Source organism: Xyrauchen texanus, chromosome 30 (assembly GCF_025860055.1).
Source record: "Xyrauchen texanus isolate HMW12.3.18 chromosome 30, RBS_HiC_50CHRs, whole genome shotgun sequence".
Lineage (NCBI taxonomy): Eukaryota > Metazoa > Chordata > Actinopteri > Cypriniformes > Catostomidae > Xyrauchen > Xyrauchen texanus.
Window position 1 is genome coordinate 25,603,908 of NC_068305.1, and position 16,838 is coordinate 25,620,745.

Genomic DNA, 16,838 nt, shown 5'->3' on the forward strand with positions numbered 1-16,838 from the left:
GTCAAAGATCCAACCTGTTCCACACGGGGTCAAGAATACAGAAAATGCAAGGCCATCAACCACTTTGCTAAAATGTGCAAGACCAAAAGTGTGACTAAACAGACAGCTAAATATGTTAGTGGAGAAATGGAGAGAACCCGAAAACAGTCACTATGCATTCAAGGTGAAATACTATGATCCGAACAGATTTGTATTTTCAGACGGGGGAGTCAATTCAAAGATGTTAATTGATTCCAGGGCAACAAGCAACATCATTGATGAAGTGATGGGAGATGCTGAAAAGCAAAAGAATTGCATGCCACTCTTTTAAAACTGATAGAAAGCTGTACACTTATGCATCCAAAGAACCCCTGCCTGTAAAATGATCATTCACGTGTGTGGTAATATTTGTAAGACAGCACGCCAAGGCTGAATTTACTATCATTAACGTAAAGGGAGAGCATCTACTGGGGAAAGATCCAGCCACCAAGCTGGGTGTATTGAGAGTTGGGGTCAGAGTAGCCACAGTTAGGGATGTAGCAAGTCAGATTCAGGAACAGTATCCAGCTCTATTTAAAGGGATGGGTAAGCTAAACACTAAGCAGGTCAGCCTACACATTGATAACAAGGTGACACCCGAAGCTCAACCACCAAGCCAATTTCCGTTTGACCTGAGAGAATCAGTTGAAAATAAGATCCAGCGGCTTCTAAAGCTAGATATCATTGAACCAGTTACTGGTGCTACACCATGGGTAAATCTGGTGGTTGTCGTACCTAAGCCCAATAACGACATTAGGCTGTGCTTGGATAAGAGGCAGGGAAATAGAGCAATAACACAAAGCTGATATCCAATTCCATCAGTTGAGCTGCTGCAATGCATGAATAGGTCCACCATATTTAGTAAGCTCGATCTTAAATGGGGTTACCATCAGCATGAGCTTACGCCAGAGTCCAGAGGCATCACAACATTCGCTGTACACAATGGCACATACAGATTCAAGAGACAGATTTTTGGGGTGTCATTGGCCAGTGAGAAATACCAACATGAATTTGCATCAGCACTCACAGGCATTGAGGGCGTGGAGAATATTTCTTACAATATTATTGTGCATGCTCCAAACCAAGAGACTCGTGACCAGAGACTACATACTGTACAGTCCTGCGGAGGCTGGTAAACTGCGTGCGGAATGACACTCAATGGGGAAAAATGTCAGTACAATATGAACAAGCATGGGGTTCATGGGAATGCTTCTTTCAGAAAAGGAAATTGGCCCAACAGCTGAGAGGGTCCAAGCTGTGGTCGAGGCCAGAGAACAAGAGAATGCGTCAGAAATAAAAAGTTTCTTGGGTCTTGTGGGATATAGCAGTTGGTTTATCTCACAATTTGCTTCAGTCACAGAACCACTGAGGAGATTGACAAAGAAAGACACTCAGTTTACATTTGGCCCGGAACAAAGACAACCATTCCAAGCCTTGAAACAAAAGCTAGCTGAAGCTGGAACCCTCACTTACTTTGACAAGAAAGTGCCTACCAAGGTCATTGCAGATGTGAGCACTGTAGGTATAAGAGCTGTACTGATTCAGGAACAGAATGGAGAAAGTGCCCCCTTATGCTATGCCAGTTGCAGCCTGACTGAATGTGAGCGTAGATACTCACAGACTGAGCGTGAGACTTCATCCATATACTTTATAGTATTAGTCACAGACCATAGTCATAGAATTTTATAAAATCACTTACATTAATTCTTCTGTTAAACTCATGTCAAGTTGTTTAAATTGACATTTTTTACAGCTGTTTTAGGGTTTGTTGACATTACATCGTCAGGCAAACAAAGTTGTATAATTAGCAATAACTTTACACAGAAAAGGTTAGTAAATTATTTTATCACACTAAAATCATGTTAACACACATATTGTTTATGTTTTGTGGCTTTACTTTTGAAGTGAGTACCTGAACATTTACGGCTTGGCCCTTATCACTTCCAAGTGCCACACTGTAACCCAGGAGGGACAAATATATATATATTTTTTGTGGTAATTGACATTATGAATCAAATCAAATCACTTTATTGTCACTCAACCATATACACAAGTGCAACAGTAGGTGAAATTCTTGTGTGCAGTTCCGAGCAACATAGCAGTCATGACAGTGATGAGACATATACCAATTACAATAAACTTTTATTGAACCCAGAATATTCCTTTGAGACCTTTATTTGTGAATAGGGCTGATGTTCAAATGTTAACAAATCAGACATAGGCTATGTGTTTACTACATTATTATGGCATATCTAAGTTATCTTGACTCATCACTACTATGCATTTTTTTATTGCTTTAAAGAACATTGAAAACATATCTTAAAGGAATATTCAGGGTGCAGTACAAGTTAAGCTCAATCAACAGAATTTGTGGCATAATGTTGATTACCACAAAATCTGTTTTGACTCCTTTTCTTTAAAAAAGCAAAAAAATCAAGGTCACAGTGAGGCATTTACAATGGAAGTGAATGGGAGCCAATTTTCGAATGTTAAAATACTCACCGTTTCAAAAATATAGCCACAAGACATAAAGTATATGCACGTAAACATGTTTTTAGTGTGATAAAATTGCTTACTTACCTTTTCTGTGTAAAGTTATAGCCAAATGTACAACTTCGTTGCCATGACGATTCTGTCAACAAACCCTAAATCTCTAAAATGACTGTAAAAATGTCATTTTAAACCAGTTTATACAGTGAGGAAAATAAGTATTTGAACACCCTGCTATTTTGCAAGTTCTCCCACTTGGAAATCATGGAGGGGTCTGAAATTGTCATCGTAGGTGCATGTCCACTGTGAGAGACATAATCTAAAAAAAAAAATCCAGAAATCACAATGTATGATTTTTTAACTATTTATTTGCATGATACAGCTGCAAATAAGTATTTGAACACCTGTCTATCAGCTAGAATTCTGACCCTCAAAGACCTGTTAGTCTGCCTTTAAAATGTCCACCTCCACTCCATTTATTATCCTAAATTAGATGCACCTGTTTGAGGTCGATAGCTGCATAAAGACACCTGTCCACCCCATACAATCAGTAAGAATCCAACTACTAACATGGCCAAGACCAAAGAGCTGTCCAAAGACACTAGAGACAAAATTGTACACCTCCACAAGGCTGAAAAGGGCTACGGGGAAATTGCCAAGCAGCTTGGTGAAAAAAGGTCCACTGTTGGAGCAATCATTAGAAAATGGAAGAAGCTAAACATGACTGTCAATCTCCCTCGGACTGGGGCTCCATGCAAGATCTCACCTCGTGGGGTCTCAATGATCCTAAGAAAGGTGAGAAATCAGCCCAGAACTACACAGGAGGAGCTGGTCAATGACCTGAACAGAGCTGGGACCACCGTTTACAAGGTTACTGTTGGTAATACACTAAGACGTTTTAGTTTGAAATCATGCATGGCATGGAAGGTTCCCCTGCTTAAACCAGCACATGTCAAGGCCCGTCTTAAGTTTGCCAATGACCATTTGGATGATCCAGAGGAGTCATGGGAGAAAGTCATGTGGTCAGATGAGACCAAAATAGAACTTTTTGGTCATAATTCCACTAACCGTGTTTGGAGGAAGAAGAATGATGAGTACCATCCCAAGAACACCATCCCTACTGTGAAGCATGGGGGTGGTAGCATCATGCTTTGGGGGTGTTTTTCTGCACATGGGACAGGGCTGACTGCACTGTATTAAGGAGAGGATGATCGGGGCCATGTATTGTGAGATTTTGGGGAACAACCTCCTTCCCTCAGTTAGAGCATTGAAGATGGGTCGAGGCTGGGTCTTCCAACATGACAATGACCCGAAGCACACAGCCAGGATAACCAAGGAGTGGCTCTGTAAGAAGCATATCAAGGTTCTGCCGTGGCCTAGCCAGTCTCCAGACCTAAACCCAATAGAGAATCTTTGGAGGGAGCTCAAACTCCGTGTTTCTCAGCGACAGCCCAGAAACCTGACTGATCTAGAGAAGATCTGTGTGGAGGAGTGGGCCAAAATCCCTCCTGCAGTGTGTGCAAACCTGGTGAAAACTACAGGAAACGTTTGACCTCTGTAATTGCAAACAAAGGCTACTGTACCAAATATTAACATTGATTTTCTCAGGTGTTCAAATACTTATTTGCAGCTGTATCATTCAAATAAATAGTAAAAAAATCATACATTGTGATTTCTGGATTATTTTTTTTAGATTATGTCTCTCACAGTGGACATGCACCTACGATGACAATTTCAGACCCCTCCATGATTTCTAAGTGGGAGAACTTGCAAAATAGCAGGGTGTTCAAATACTTATTTTCCTCACTGTAGGTAAATAATACATGAGTTTTAACAGGTAAAATTCATGAAAGTGATTTTATAAAATTGCAAGCTTAATATTTCTGCCAGTAAACCCTCCAAAATGTATTGGCCACATTCACTTTCATTGTCCCCATTCACTTCCATTGTAAGTGCCTCATTGTAACCTACATTTTTTCTTTTTTAAAACAAAAGATGTGGTAATTAACATTATGCCACAAAAGCTGTTGATTGAGCTTAACTTGTACTGAACCCAGAATATTTATTTAATACTAATCTCCTTCCAGTAGAAGTGTTGTAATCAAGCTGCTATAAGTGTTCAAAATCCAAAATGAAGACAATGTTTTTTGAATTTGGAATATTGGTTAAGACATTTTATTGACTCTGTTATTGAGTCAGACATTGTATATATCTTTTATATTTATTGACTCAAAGCATACAAAACGTTTTCTTGCAGATCTGACTGAGACAGACATCATGCTGTAGTGTGAAGGATGTGAGTTGCACTGGCACAGCAGATAAGAACAGAGCAAGAACACGAGAATCAAATCACATGTATGCGCAGATTTAACAGAGCATTAGCTCTGAAATATGGATCATAAGAAAGGATGAACTTTAATTTCTGTTGCTCATGTATGCGTGTGATCGGTAACAGCTCTGAATATCAGGAATGACCTGTCATTTCCTGGTTATTTATTTACCAATAGAAGCAAAGAAACCATGAATCTACATAACCAACAAGGCTCTCAGAAATATTTCAATCTGATTGGTCAATCGCGCCATCTGGTGGTCTGATATTTCTGAATAACAACCAACTGCACATCTGAGATTAAGTGACTTCATGTATCACTCTGCAATCTCTACAAGTAAACTAATAAAATAATTTCACCTCAAATAAATTTTAGTTTTGTAATAAGTAGAATAAAAAATCTGTCATTTTCCCTATAAAAAATCTAGAACACAAACGGGAGGTGGAATTCAACTGTTTCAAGAGACTCCTCGATTTCTTTCTTCTCACATAATAACATAATTTCAACGAAAAATATTTCCAAATATTTCAGAAACTTTCATGTCCATTTATTAATCGGTAGCAGTGTAGTAAGCAGTATAATGCATAGTCAGCTGGTCATTATTGCAAAATAAGCCCCATAAGATGATGCAAGACAATAACGAACTTACACTGTATTTAGACTTCAGCAAATGGTGCATACCCTTATGATACCCACCCGCTTATATACAGATTAGTGTTTGTAGTTTTAAAAATTCAAGCTGAGAATATGGTCTGACAAGCCTTATAATTTTTAGCCTTAATTACTAGGGACTAAAACATACATTTTCATATCGGACCATTCTGAGCAGAAACTGTATTTTTGTTCCGGTTCCTGCATTCCACTGCCTCCTTTCCAAATGATCACTGATAAGAATGAAATAAAAGAAAGGTTGGTCATTTTTTTGTTTTTTTTTAATTGACAGTGCTCTATGCCAACTGTAGGTGATATACCAGTTACAGTGTTCTCTTTGCCAGAGAAACTAGGTACCTTATTTGGAAAAACGAGCCCAAAATAAGAGAAAATAATCCATCAAATCCAGTAGCCTCTAAAACTAATGTCTTTTCAATAGATCTTGAACGAGATATTTGACAGGTGTGATTAGTGGTTAGTGTCAATGAATTGTGCTCTGGGAGTCAAGCACCAGCAAGTCTAAAACTGACTGTTTTATATGTTTACTAAAAGCTGTAAAATAGAAAAGAGACAAGGTGAAAGTGTCAAATATAATGAATATAAAGAGTATGTTTCTTATGTAATCCAACATACAATAAATTCTTAAATTGTTTTAGAGAATGTGTAAAAAGTAACATAAATGCTGTGAAAATTCTGTGAAAACCCTTAAACCTACCTTAGATGCAGTTCAGTGGATCTATTCTCAGAAAACAAAGAGTAAGTGGACAAGTGAGAGAAAAAACTGGTTTCTTGTCTTTCCCCTGAGCAACTATTCAAATGTTTTGTCCCTTAAACCTTTTAAGCTGTTTCTATATGTTAGCATCTATACATGTCACAATGGAGTCATTTCTTATATTGTACAGTAGAAAGCGTCACATCTCTGTTGTCAGGAGAATTTAAGTATGGAACTCAAAACAGAGTATTCTTGTTTTTAAGAACAAGATAATTGTGACCAGAAGTACAAAAAAATGCTTTATTAAAAAAATAAAATAAAAATGAATAAACTGAATAAATAAATAAACAAAAAATATACATATGCACTAAACAATACAAAAGCATGCAACATCTGGATTTGACTGATATGAGACTGGTCATCGTCAATACATGTTTTAGGCAACAGAAGTTGTTGCTACCCTGTATCACCAGAGCTGATGTTATTTTTTAATTTGTACCGAAATGGACAATTTACACATGTATTTTTCTTTTTGTTTGACTTTTAAGTAGTGAAGTTGTTTAAGCATAAAACATTTTTTTCAAGAAATGAAAAAGAAAACCAAACACAAACTGTTTTTATCATTCCTTTTTGGTCGGCTGTCGTGGGCCCCCTTTCACCTGGGGCAGATTGCCACACTGCCCTCCCAGCAGTTACACCCCTGATGTTTTTTGATTCTGAAGGAAACTGCAGCAAAACACATTTCTTTGCCTAATTGCACATTTTGGATATGGCCTTCCGTGTCTGAACACCTTTTTGTCAACTATATATCCTATAATTACAACATGTAAAAGCTTGGTTAACTGGCTTATACTATATGTTGATGGTGAGGATGCACCTTGCAGGGATTCACCTGTTCAGTGTTGTCAGGTCCGCTTATTATAACTGACTTTTGGCCTGTTTCATTCATAAAGTCACTTGTAAAAATTGGCGGTCCTGTTTTTTTGCGGGTTATATAAAAAAAATAGATCTTTTCAAGCTTTGACAGTAATGTAAACACCACTGTCCCAAATGACTTGAAATTCACTTATAATGACGATGTGTTCATCCGTTTTGCCTTAATAGTCATTCTTTTCATCACCATGGTGTCTCTTGGATGCACACTGGAGATCTCAAAGATCAAGAAGCATCTTATCAGACCCAAAGGGGTGGCGATTGCAGTTGTGGCTCAGTTTGGAATAATGCCCCTCACAGCCTTCATTCTGGCAAAGCTGTTCCAGTTAGGTCCTATGGAAAGTGTCACTGTGTTAATTTGTGGGTGCTGCCCAGGAGGAAACCTCTCCAACATCTTTACTCTGGCTCTCCAGGGGAACATGAACCTCAGGTAATTCTTGAGACTTCAAATATCGTGCCATAGACTCGATTGACCTCATTGAGATGAGACTGTTGCAAAATATCAAATTTTGTCATGGATTTACATCAAATCATTTTCAATCAACATTTCTGATGGTCAGTGACTATCAGTAATATTGCTGTATTAAACTCATACCCCAGGGGTTGCAGGCCCAGGATCTAGGGGGGTATTGGAAAGATTTTGATTTTTCTTTGGTAAACCCATGAAACAAAATGATGACCTAATTAGAGCTATCAAAAGCTTAAAATTATTAATATTATGACAAATTTTTGTAGTTAACACCATAACACATTCAGTTAATTTTTGTGGAGAAAAGCAAAATGGTCATTATAAAAAAAATATTGGACTGCAGAATGAAGAAACTGACCAATCAGAATCACATATTTCAGAGCCGTGTAATAAAGTAAATTATTTAAATGTCTTATCTTACCTTTCATAAAGGAAAAACTTCAACTCAATTATTATATAGTTGAATATAAAATAGTCGAGTGAAACAACATTGTGAAATATCCTGCATTAAAACAATGGTATTTTCAGCTCAGATATATCTCATTTTAAAATTTTCAGTGCAGCTCAGTGCAAATAAGTAACAAAACTACAAGCAGAGTCATGAGAAGAGCATACACAGTGATTCAGATGATTCTTGTTGACTCATACCAACCCTTTAAAACATATTCTTATTGTTGACTACCGTACTTGTTCCACAGTATTGGCTTTGGGTATGATGCCTCTGTTGCTCTATCTATACTGCCAAGGTTTCTCAAACCTGGAAAGTGCTGTTCCATACGCTTACACTGGCATCACTGTAGCCTTGATCTTGTTCCTGGTGCCCTGTGGTATTGGCATCCTGATCAACTACTGTGTGCCATAGTATTCCAAGATCATAACAAAGGTGCAGAATATGTGTATTTGCAAATTCAAGCATGGATACTGTCACACTTTTTCAATGATAAGCCATAATACAGGATAAATCCTGTGGGCACATGCTATCAGCATGATTATTTTAAACAGACATTCCTCTTTTTGTATTTTCCTGCTTTATTCTAGGTTGGGCTGACTATCATGCTGATCTTGTTTGTTATCATCTGTATTCTGGTTTGTGTAACTGACAGAGGCACAATTTTCAAAGTGACATCTCCTCGACTTATAGCCACAGCTGCACTGATGCCACTGAATGGATACATTTGTGGATATATCCTGTCGACTCTGTTCAACATAAACGTGTCGTATGTATAACAAACATATGATGCTCTAACTGTAAAGCCTGAAATGCAGTATGTCTTTAAAATCAAATACAATTCATTCTCATAGGACAAGACAAGAGCACAAAAATAATTTACAGTTATTGTTTATTTATTGTTATCACACTGCAAAATTAGTTTATATTCCATATTTTGTTCCACATTTGCAGACGGACTATTGCTGTGGAAGTAGGTTGTCAGAACATCCAGCTGTGTGTCACAATCCTTAAGGTGGCCTTTCCAGCAGAGCTCATTCGACAGCTATATCTCTTCCCTGTCATCTACATAGTGTTTCAAATAGTTGAGGCCATTATCTTCATTATCCTGTTCAAATTTCTTCAGAGACTAAGATCATCCCCATAAGGAACACGGACTCCATGAACTCCATTGCAACATTCTGTAATGGAGTAAATTAAATAAATTGATCATTTATAATTCCATAAAATAAGGCAAATCCTAAAATGAAGTATTCAATCTCTTCTTATACAGAAACAAAGGTGTACACAGCAGAGGAATGAGCAGCTGAAGAAACGAATCTGCCCTCTAACTGATATTTGAGGGGACCCCCATACTGCCATAAAAAGCCAAACTGTAGTAACTACACAAACACTAAAATGGCATCAAAACTTTTTGATTGCCCAGGCAAATATGAACAATAGTCTCATCTAAGCATATCTCAGCCAAACCTGTCTCTTACAGGACAAATAAAAAGACATGATTTCCATTATATGTATATACAGTATATATATATATATATATATATATATATATATATATATATATATATATATATATATATATATATATATATATATATATATATGTAGATACTGTTTTAATTTGCAGAGCAGAATAGAGCTTGTGCAGTTGTGAAGGGCTTGAGGATTTTGGGACAAAATATGACCAAGAGAAGAACATTGACTCCAGTCTTGAGGTTTTTGCAGAATTAATAAATGTTTGTAACTGAAACTAATTTTATGTTTCAAGTATATTAATGATTAACTCAAATTTCAAAGCTAAAATATATTTTTGTTCAAATGCTTTAAACAGTTGCAATAATACCTCTGATCACAATAAATATGTACTATAGAACTAGCTTTATTGTTCAAATGTGCTATCTCTTCGTCTTAACTGGGACACTGAATTTGAGTTTTTGTTAGCAATGCTTTACAAAATCATTAATTAGAGGAATTTATGTGTAAGGTTTTGATTTATATATGCTTTCTTATTTTGGACTGTACTGTATTTTAGAATTTTAATGTGGATCCCTTTATTATTGTAATCTTATTTTTCACATGATGTTATTCCTATTTAAAAAAATAAATAAAAATGTAGTTGCATTGCAACAAGTAAATGTATTTTTCACTATGCACAGTATGTAAAGTTGGTTTGATTCTGTATTTTTTAGTAATGCGTTTGCTAATCTGGACATGCCATCCATGGTTGTTGGACTACTGTGTGTACTGTTATTTCCTTCTTTCTTATATAATAACAATGTATTAATGTGCAAATAAATTACTACAATTTGATGACTGAAGAGAAATCAGAAGAAACTTCTATCTACCATTTAAAATACAATATTATTTTTGTAGTTTTGAGTGAAATTGAGTAAATATAGTGCTAAATAAGCACTAATAAATAAATAATTTATTTACTATATTGAATTGTGTGATATATCGATATTGTATTGGATTTTCGGCCACTCTGCTCTCTGGATATCGGCATCGGCCATTTAAAAACCCATTTCGGTCGACCACTAGTCCTATCCATAGGTGCAGTTTATCACATTAACTAGGGACATGTTCCACTAACTTTTTACAAGCCTAAAGTGCACAAATACTTAATTTGTAGTCAACTAAGGTGGCCTGGCCTGACTACTACACCTGGAGTCACGAGTTCGTATCCAGGGTGTGCTGAGTGACTCCACAGCCAGGTCTCCTAAGCAACCGAATTGGCCTGGTTTCTAGGGATGGTAGAGTCACATGGGGTAACCTCCTTGTGGTTGCTTTAATGTGGTTTGCTCTCATTGGGGTGAGATGTGCGTGGATGCCGCGGAGAATAGCGTGAAGCCTCCAGATGCGCTACGTCTCCTTGGAAACGCGCTCAAGCCACTTGATAAGATGCACGATTGACGGTCTCAGATTCGTCCTCCGCCACCCGGATTGAGTCATTACGCCACCACGAGGACTTAGAGCGCATTAGGAATTGTGCAATAAAATTGGGGAGAAAAGGGGAGAAGAAAAAATTATTTGGACAACAAATGTTTTGAGCTACAGTATATTGCTTTAAATATATATGGCACTTTGATGTTTTGAAATATAATGCAAAGACATTAATAATTCATACATTAAGTATAGCTTTAATATATTTCTAATTTGCTAGAGCGATTGCTGTCCCGAAGGTGAAAAGGATCGAGGGGGACCCTGAGGAAGGTATAAATGACAGATGGGGGAACTCACCAATTTTAAATGAGTTTTACACCCCTATAAATCATGTAGTTTGTTTCTTTTTGTACCGTGTTTCTGCATTAATCAGCTCCTACGCCAATTATGCTTAATACGTTTTATCTATTTGTTGACTTTAGGTTACCAATAATATATTATTCATATTTTTTTATTATTTTTGTAAAAGGATATAATTATTGAAGAGAAATTGTTCTGATAAAAGGAGACCAGGGCTAACTGTCACATGGGGAAGTTGTCACAAAGGCTCTACTTAAGAAATTAAATGATTTTGTGTTAAATGTGTAATTACACAAATGCGTGTTTTCTCCAGCAATGATTTTGTATCAAACACCTAGTTAAAAACCCTCTAAAATAATTCTTATGGGGACGTTCACATGAACCTATGGCACTGGTTTAATGGCAGGTTCCACTGTGACAACTTACCCCTTATAGCGTGGAAAAAAGATCAATGAGAGTGAAGTGCATCTTTTTTTCCTGGGCAATAACAGTGAAAATATTGTTGTTGTTTTTTTTGTAGCCAAGACTTCAATGTATATTGATATATACGTTTAAAAAATAAACCTACCACCTACTCTGAGAAATATTTACTGGAGTAAAATATGTGATCACTTGCGCCATGTCAAGCTAAGGAACACTGACAATGTCTTCGTGCTCTGGAGAGTGACATTTTGTTGTTTAATTTTAATTTGAATCTGTTTAATGATTATTGTGATTACTCTCTTTGGAAAGCAATAGTATCACAAATTAATGGGGATTTGTAATTTGATATTGACTTCTATTAATTAACTACAACATTCTTGTTGCAGTGAAGCTTGGTATATTATGTTAATCCACAAGAATTATGCATGGTTATTTGCCTTGGTGTTGCCACCCCTCATAATACACATGCCACCTCCTTTCCACCCTATAAAATATGTTCTAGACCAACCCATGTCTGGGATATATCACTCACATTAATTGAAGCATCAAAGGTATTTAAGTTTCCACAGAAAACAACTTTTCATATAGTCAAAGTCTTTATGAAAATTGTGTTTGTTGTTGCTTGTATTGTTTACTGTATTAAATAGAAAACTATTCATATTTGACATGTTCACTTTGTCCCTCTTCTATTTCACAGCTTATGATTCCCATCTCAAAAATGGTGGTCACCATCAATCAAACCATTATATCCAACTTTTCAAGCTTTGGCAGTAATTTTAATGGCACTATCCCAAATAAGAATCAAGTAGCTTACATTGGGGACTTGGCTACCAGATGGGGCTTGGCTGTGGTTCTTTTCATCACCATGGTGTCTCTTGGATGCACACTGGAGATCTCACAGATCAAGAAGCATTTTATCAGACCCAAAGGGGTGGCGATTGGACTTGTGGCTCAGTTCGGAATAATGCCCCTCACAGCCTTCATTCTGGCAAAGCTGTTCCAGTTAGGTCCTATGGAAAGTGTCACTGTTTTAATTTGTGGGTGCTGCCCGGGAGGAAACCTCTCAAACATCTTTACTCTGGCTCTCCAGGGGGACATGAACCTCAGGTAATTCTTCAAATATCATGCCGTAGACTCACTGAGTTGACAGAGCTTCACCTCAAGAAGTCATTGAGATATTTAACAAACTGTCAAAACTGCAGAGATTATGACGAAAACTGAACTGTAGCGTTTTAATTGAAGTGGAATTGAGATCCTAAAACTGCAGTATTTTTAAAATAGTGATCAAAATTTAGAGTGGATTTCTAGCTAATTGTTTGATGAAAATAAAAATAATGGGGCCAAAAAACAGGGCATGAACAGAACGAGGAAGTTGAATCAACTTTTAGTCGTGTCTTGATTTCAGTTTCAAACTACAGTAGATAGTCAAGACTAACTTTGATGTTGGCATGACTAACTTTGACGAAGGCATGACAAAGCCTTGTCTGAAAGTTTAAACTAGTTTTGATCATTTTTAAGTTTGATGGATATACAGATAGTACAGCATGACAAACAGCCAGCTTGCTACAAAGATAGATAGACAGACAGACAGACAGACAGATACAGAGACAGATAGATAGATAGATAGGTAGATAGATAGATAAACGGATGGATGGACAGACAGGCAGACAGACAGACAGATAGATAGATAGGTAGATAGATAGATAGACAGACAGACAGACAGACAGACAGACAGATGATGATAGATAGACAGACAGACAGACTTTTTGCTGTGCAAAAGCTGTATGTCTAATCATATAAGATATAGCACACTAGAGTTTGGTGGATGTAGCTTAAAAGCCTTAAGAGGAGTTAGAGTTAGCAATTCTGGTCCCAGTTTAGGGATTTTGAAACAAGTTATATGTTTGTAGAAAAACAAATGTTGTTCAAGCCAACATAATTAGCAAATAAATGTTTTTTTCCGACCCATTAATTTCTTGATTATATAGCCAACTGTGCATGGGAATTTGTGCTATGTCAAAGTCCTGCACCTGGGCTATTTTGCATGAATACAGACATATTCAAAACATTCAAATGAAAATAATACAGTTGAACATTATGTAATCTACACCTAATACCGCAGGGCACCTGCGACAGTACTTATGCAAGACAGCGAAATATGCATAACATATATATTCTGAATAATTTATTGCACACTTTGACTGCTTGTGAAGATTACATTCACCACAATGGGGAAGCTACAAGCTACTTATAACTTAACCCTTACAAAAAGTATAGAGTTCTGACAAACTTGCTGCAGACTTACCGCAAATTTCCTACTCATTATTTACACATGCAAATAAGCTTGTGATTCGCCACAAATGCTTGCCAGAAATTCAGAGCTTTTCCCCAAAGCAGTGAACCTGCTCAATTTCAGGTGAAAATAATGAGTGGCACATATGCTGTAAATTTGCAGCAAGTTTGCAGCAAGTCTGAATTGAAAACAGTGATAAACAGCCACAATTAACTAAATATTTTGCTAAAAGTTTTTTTTAACTATAGACTTCCCAAATCTACTTGTTGTCATGAACTGCCTCATGTTTTCCCCCTCACCTTCAGTTCACTTCAGTGTCTTTTTAATTTTCCCCTGTTTTGGTGCACTTTGTTTGCCGCCTTTCTCTTATTAATGGATCTTTCTCTGCAGAAAAAAGTGAATGGGATTTAAGCAAAGTGTTGCGCTCCATATAATGTGACAAAAGTAGCATTTTGTGATGCTACGTCTCTACTCATTGAAAAAGTAGCTTGTTACTGGAAAAGCTACACTTTTTTGTCACATTGCTGAAAAATATTTACATTTAAGTTAGTGTTGCTACATTTAGTTACTCAACCAGCCCAACTGGCACCAACAATCATGCCATGGTCTAAATCACTGAGATCACATTTTTCCCTATTCTGATGGTTGATGTGAACATTAACTGAAGTGCCTGACCTGTATCTGAATTATTTTATGCACTGCTACCACACAATTGGCTGATTAGATAAGCGCATGTTTGATTGTTGGTGTCAGATGAACTGGTTTGAGTGTTTCTGTAACTGCTGATCTTCTGAGATTTTCATACACAACAGTCTCTAGAATTTACTTTGAATGGTGCCAAAACAAACCATCCAGCGAGCAGGAGTTCTGCGGATGGAAACTCCTTGATGAGAGAGGTCAACAGAGAATGGCCAGACTGGTTCGAACTGACAAAGTCTATCGTAACATATGGCAACTACACGGTACAATTGTGGTGAGAAGAATAGCATCTCAGAATGCTATTCTGAGATGAGGGTTGGAACGGTTTTGGCTCCACAAAGGAGACCGATACAAAATTAGGCAGGTGACTTTAACGTTGTGTCTGATTGGTGTATACTACTATGTCCTTGCTGATATTGAAATTCCATCATAACTGAAATTCTTTTTGTTCTTCTTTCTCAGTATTTTGATGACTGCATGTTCCACAGCACTGGCATTGGGTATGATGCCTCTCCTGATCTATCTGTACTGCCATGGTTTCTCACACTTGGAAAATATTGTTCCTTACAGTGGCATCACTTCAGCTCTGATGATGATCTTGGTGCCTTGCAGTATTGGCATCCTTATCAAACATCATGCGCCACAATATTCCAAGATAATCACCACAGTGGGTAATTTACAGTACTTGTACAGTTTTTGTAACTTCAAGAATGGTTACATACTTTTAAGATGATAAAATCCATAACAAAGGATAAATACCAGCATGTGATTTATCCTGTTTTATGCTCTTAGGGTGGGTTGACTATCATGCTCCTCTCTTGTGTTATCATGGGCATTCTGGGTGCTGTCAATGACAGAGGCTCAGTTTTCATTGTGACTTCTCCTCAACAAATGGCCATAGCTGCATTGATGCCACTGACTGGATACATATGTGGATATATCCTGTCGACTCTGTTCAAGATGAATGGATTGTATGTATGCCATGGTATTCTAACAAGGCCTGTAATGTAATAATTCTGTCAAAATAATTAATAGACAAAGGTCTGTCTGTCCTCAAGGGACAATGGCACAAAATAATGAACCAGCTTAATTTATCATTCAATCACACTGCAATTGTAATTTTTGTTCTTTGCCCTTTGTTCATCAGTTGCAGACGGACTATTGCTATGGAAGTAGGTTGTCAGAACAACGTGCTGTGTACCACAATCCTGAAGGTGGCCTTTCCTTCTGAGCTCATTGGTCAGCTATATCTCTTCCCCATTGTCTACATGTTGCTGCAGTCAGCTGAGGCCATTATCTTCATAATCCTGTTCAGATGCTTTCAGAGACTAAAATCTTCACAAAAAGGTACATGGACTCTGAAATGTTATGAAATTGCATTTCTGGAGAGAGGATTGATCAATTTACATCTGTCTCAAACTACAATTCTACCTATCAATCTATGTATTTAGTAATTCCTTATTATAAATCCTAAAATGAACTCCTTTTCCCTGTTCTCATACAGAAACAAAAATGTACACAGCAGAAGGAGAGGCCGAAGAAATTAATGGTGATATTTAAAGGGAACCTATATGGTGTTTCAGAAGTTGAAATGGGCTTGAGGAATTTGGGGCCATAGTACAGTATGGATGCTGGGGCAAAAGAAAAGGATTAATTAATATATACTGAGGCACAGCCTTAGTAAGGGAAGTTGCATGCTATTTTCTTTCTACAACAGAAATGACAGCATCATGCAAAACAGTCTCAGTCTAGAATATATGTTCTTAACCATGTGTGTGTGCTTGCAAACCTTGCAAGCTTTCAGCATTGTGATGTACTTTTATAACAGTTTTGGATTTTGCAAGGGCTTATTTAAAACTTTTAACAGCACAGCTATTTTCTTTGACTTTTGCATTTTAGGATTTAGGCATGAATGCATTTATTTAAGGCATATTATGGTATTTCTTAATTTTTGTGCTGTTCCTGCTTTTTTTTTTTTTTTTTTGCATTGATAGATGTGTGTGTATGTATATATATATATCTGTTTATCAGGGAATATTAGTTGACCAATCAGAATAAAGTAAGAGTATAAAGAATAAGAATTTTGTATAAAGAATAAAGAGTTTTGGTAATTACAGTATAGTACA

The 16,838-nt window shown here is 36.9% G+C and overlaps 1 protein-coding gene and 1 pseudogene across 1 annotated transcript; both read left to right on the plus strand.

The window, feature by feature from the left end:
• Positions 1-1,209: 1,209 nt before the first annotated feature.
• Positions 1,210-9,198, plus strand: LOC127623925 (hepatic sodium/bile acid cotransporter-like; annotated as a pseudogene).
• A 3,240-nt stretch (positions 9,199-12,438) lies between these two features.
• On the plus strand, positions 12,439-16,553 carry LOC127623926 (hepatic sodium/bile acid cotransporter-like). Its single transcript, XM_052098508.1, has 5 exons — positions 12,439-12,827; positions 15,175-15,379; positions 15,505-15,683; positions 15,860-16,059; positions 16,217-16,553. The coding sequence occupies exons 1-5, from the start codon at positions 12,439-12,441 to the stop codon at positions 16,270-16,272; spliced, it is 1,029 nt and encodes a 342-aa protein (XP_051954468.1). The 3' UTR covers positions 16,273-16,553.
• The last annotated feature ends 285 nt before the right edge of the window (positions 16,554-16,838 follow it).

Coding starts and splice junctions, on each gene's coding strand:
- LOC127623926 (XM_052098508.1), top strand. CDS start 12,439: ATGGTGGTCACCATCAATCAAACCATTATATCCAACTTTTCAAGCTTT. Junction 12,828..15,174: donor CAGGGGGACATGAACCTCAG/GTAATTCTTCAA, acceptor CTTCTTTCTCAG/TATTTTGATGACTGCATGTT. Junction 15,684..15,859: donor CTGTTCAAGATGAATGGATT/GTATGTATGCCA, acceptor TTTGTTCATCAG/TTGCAGACGGACTATTGCTA.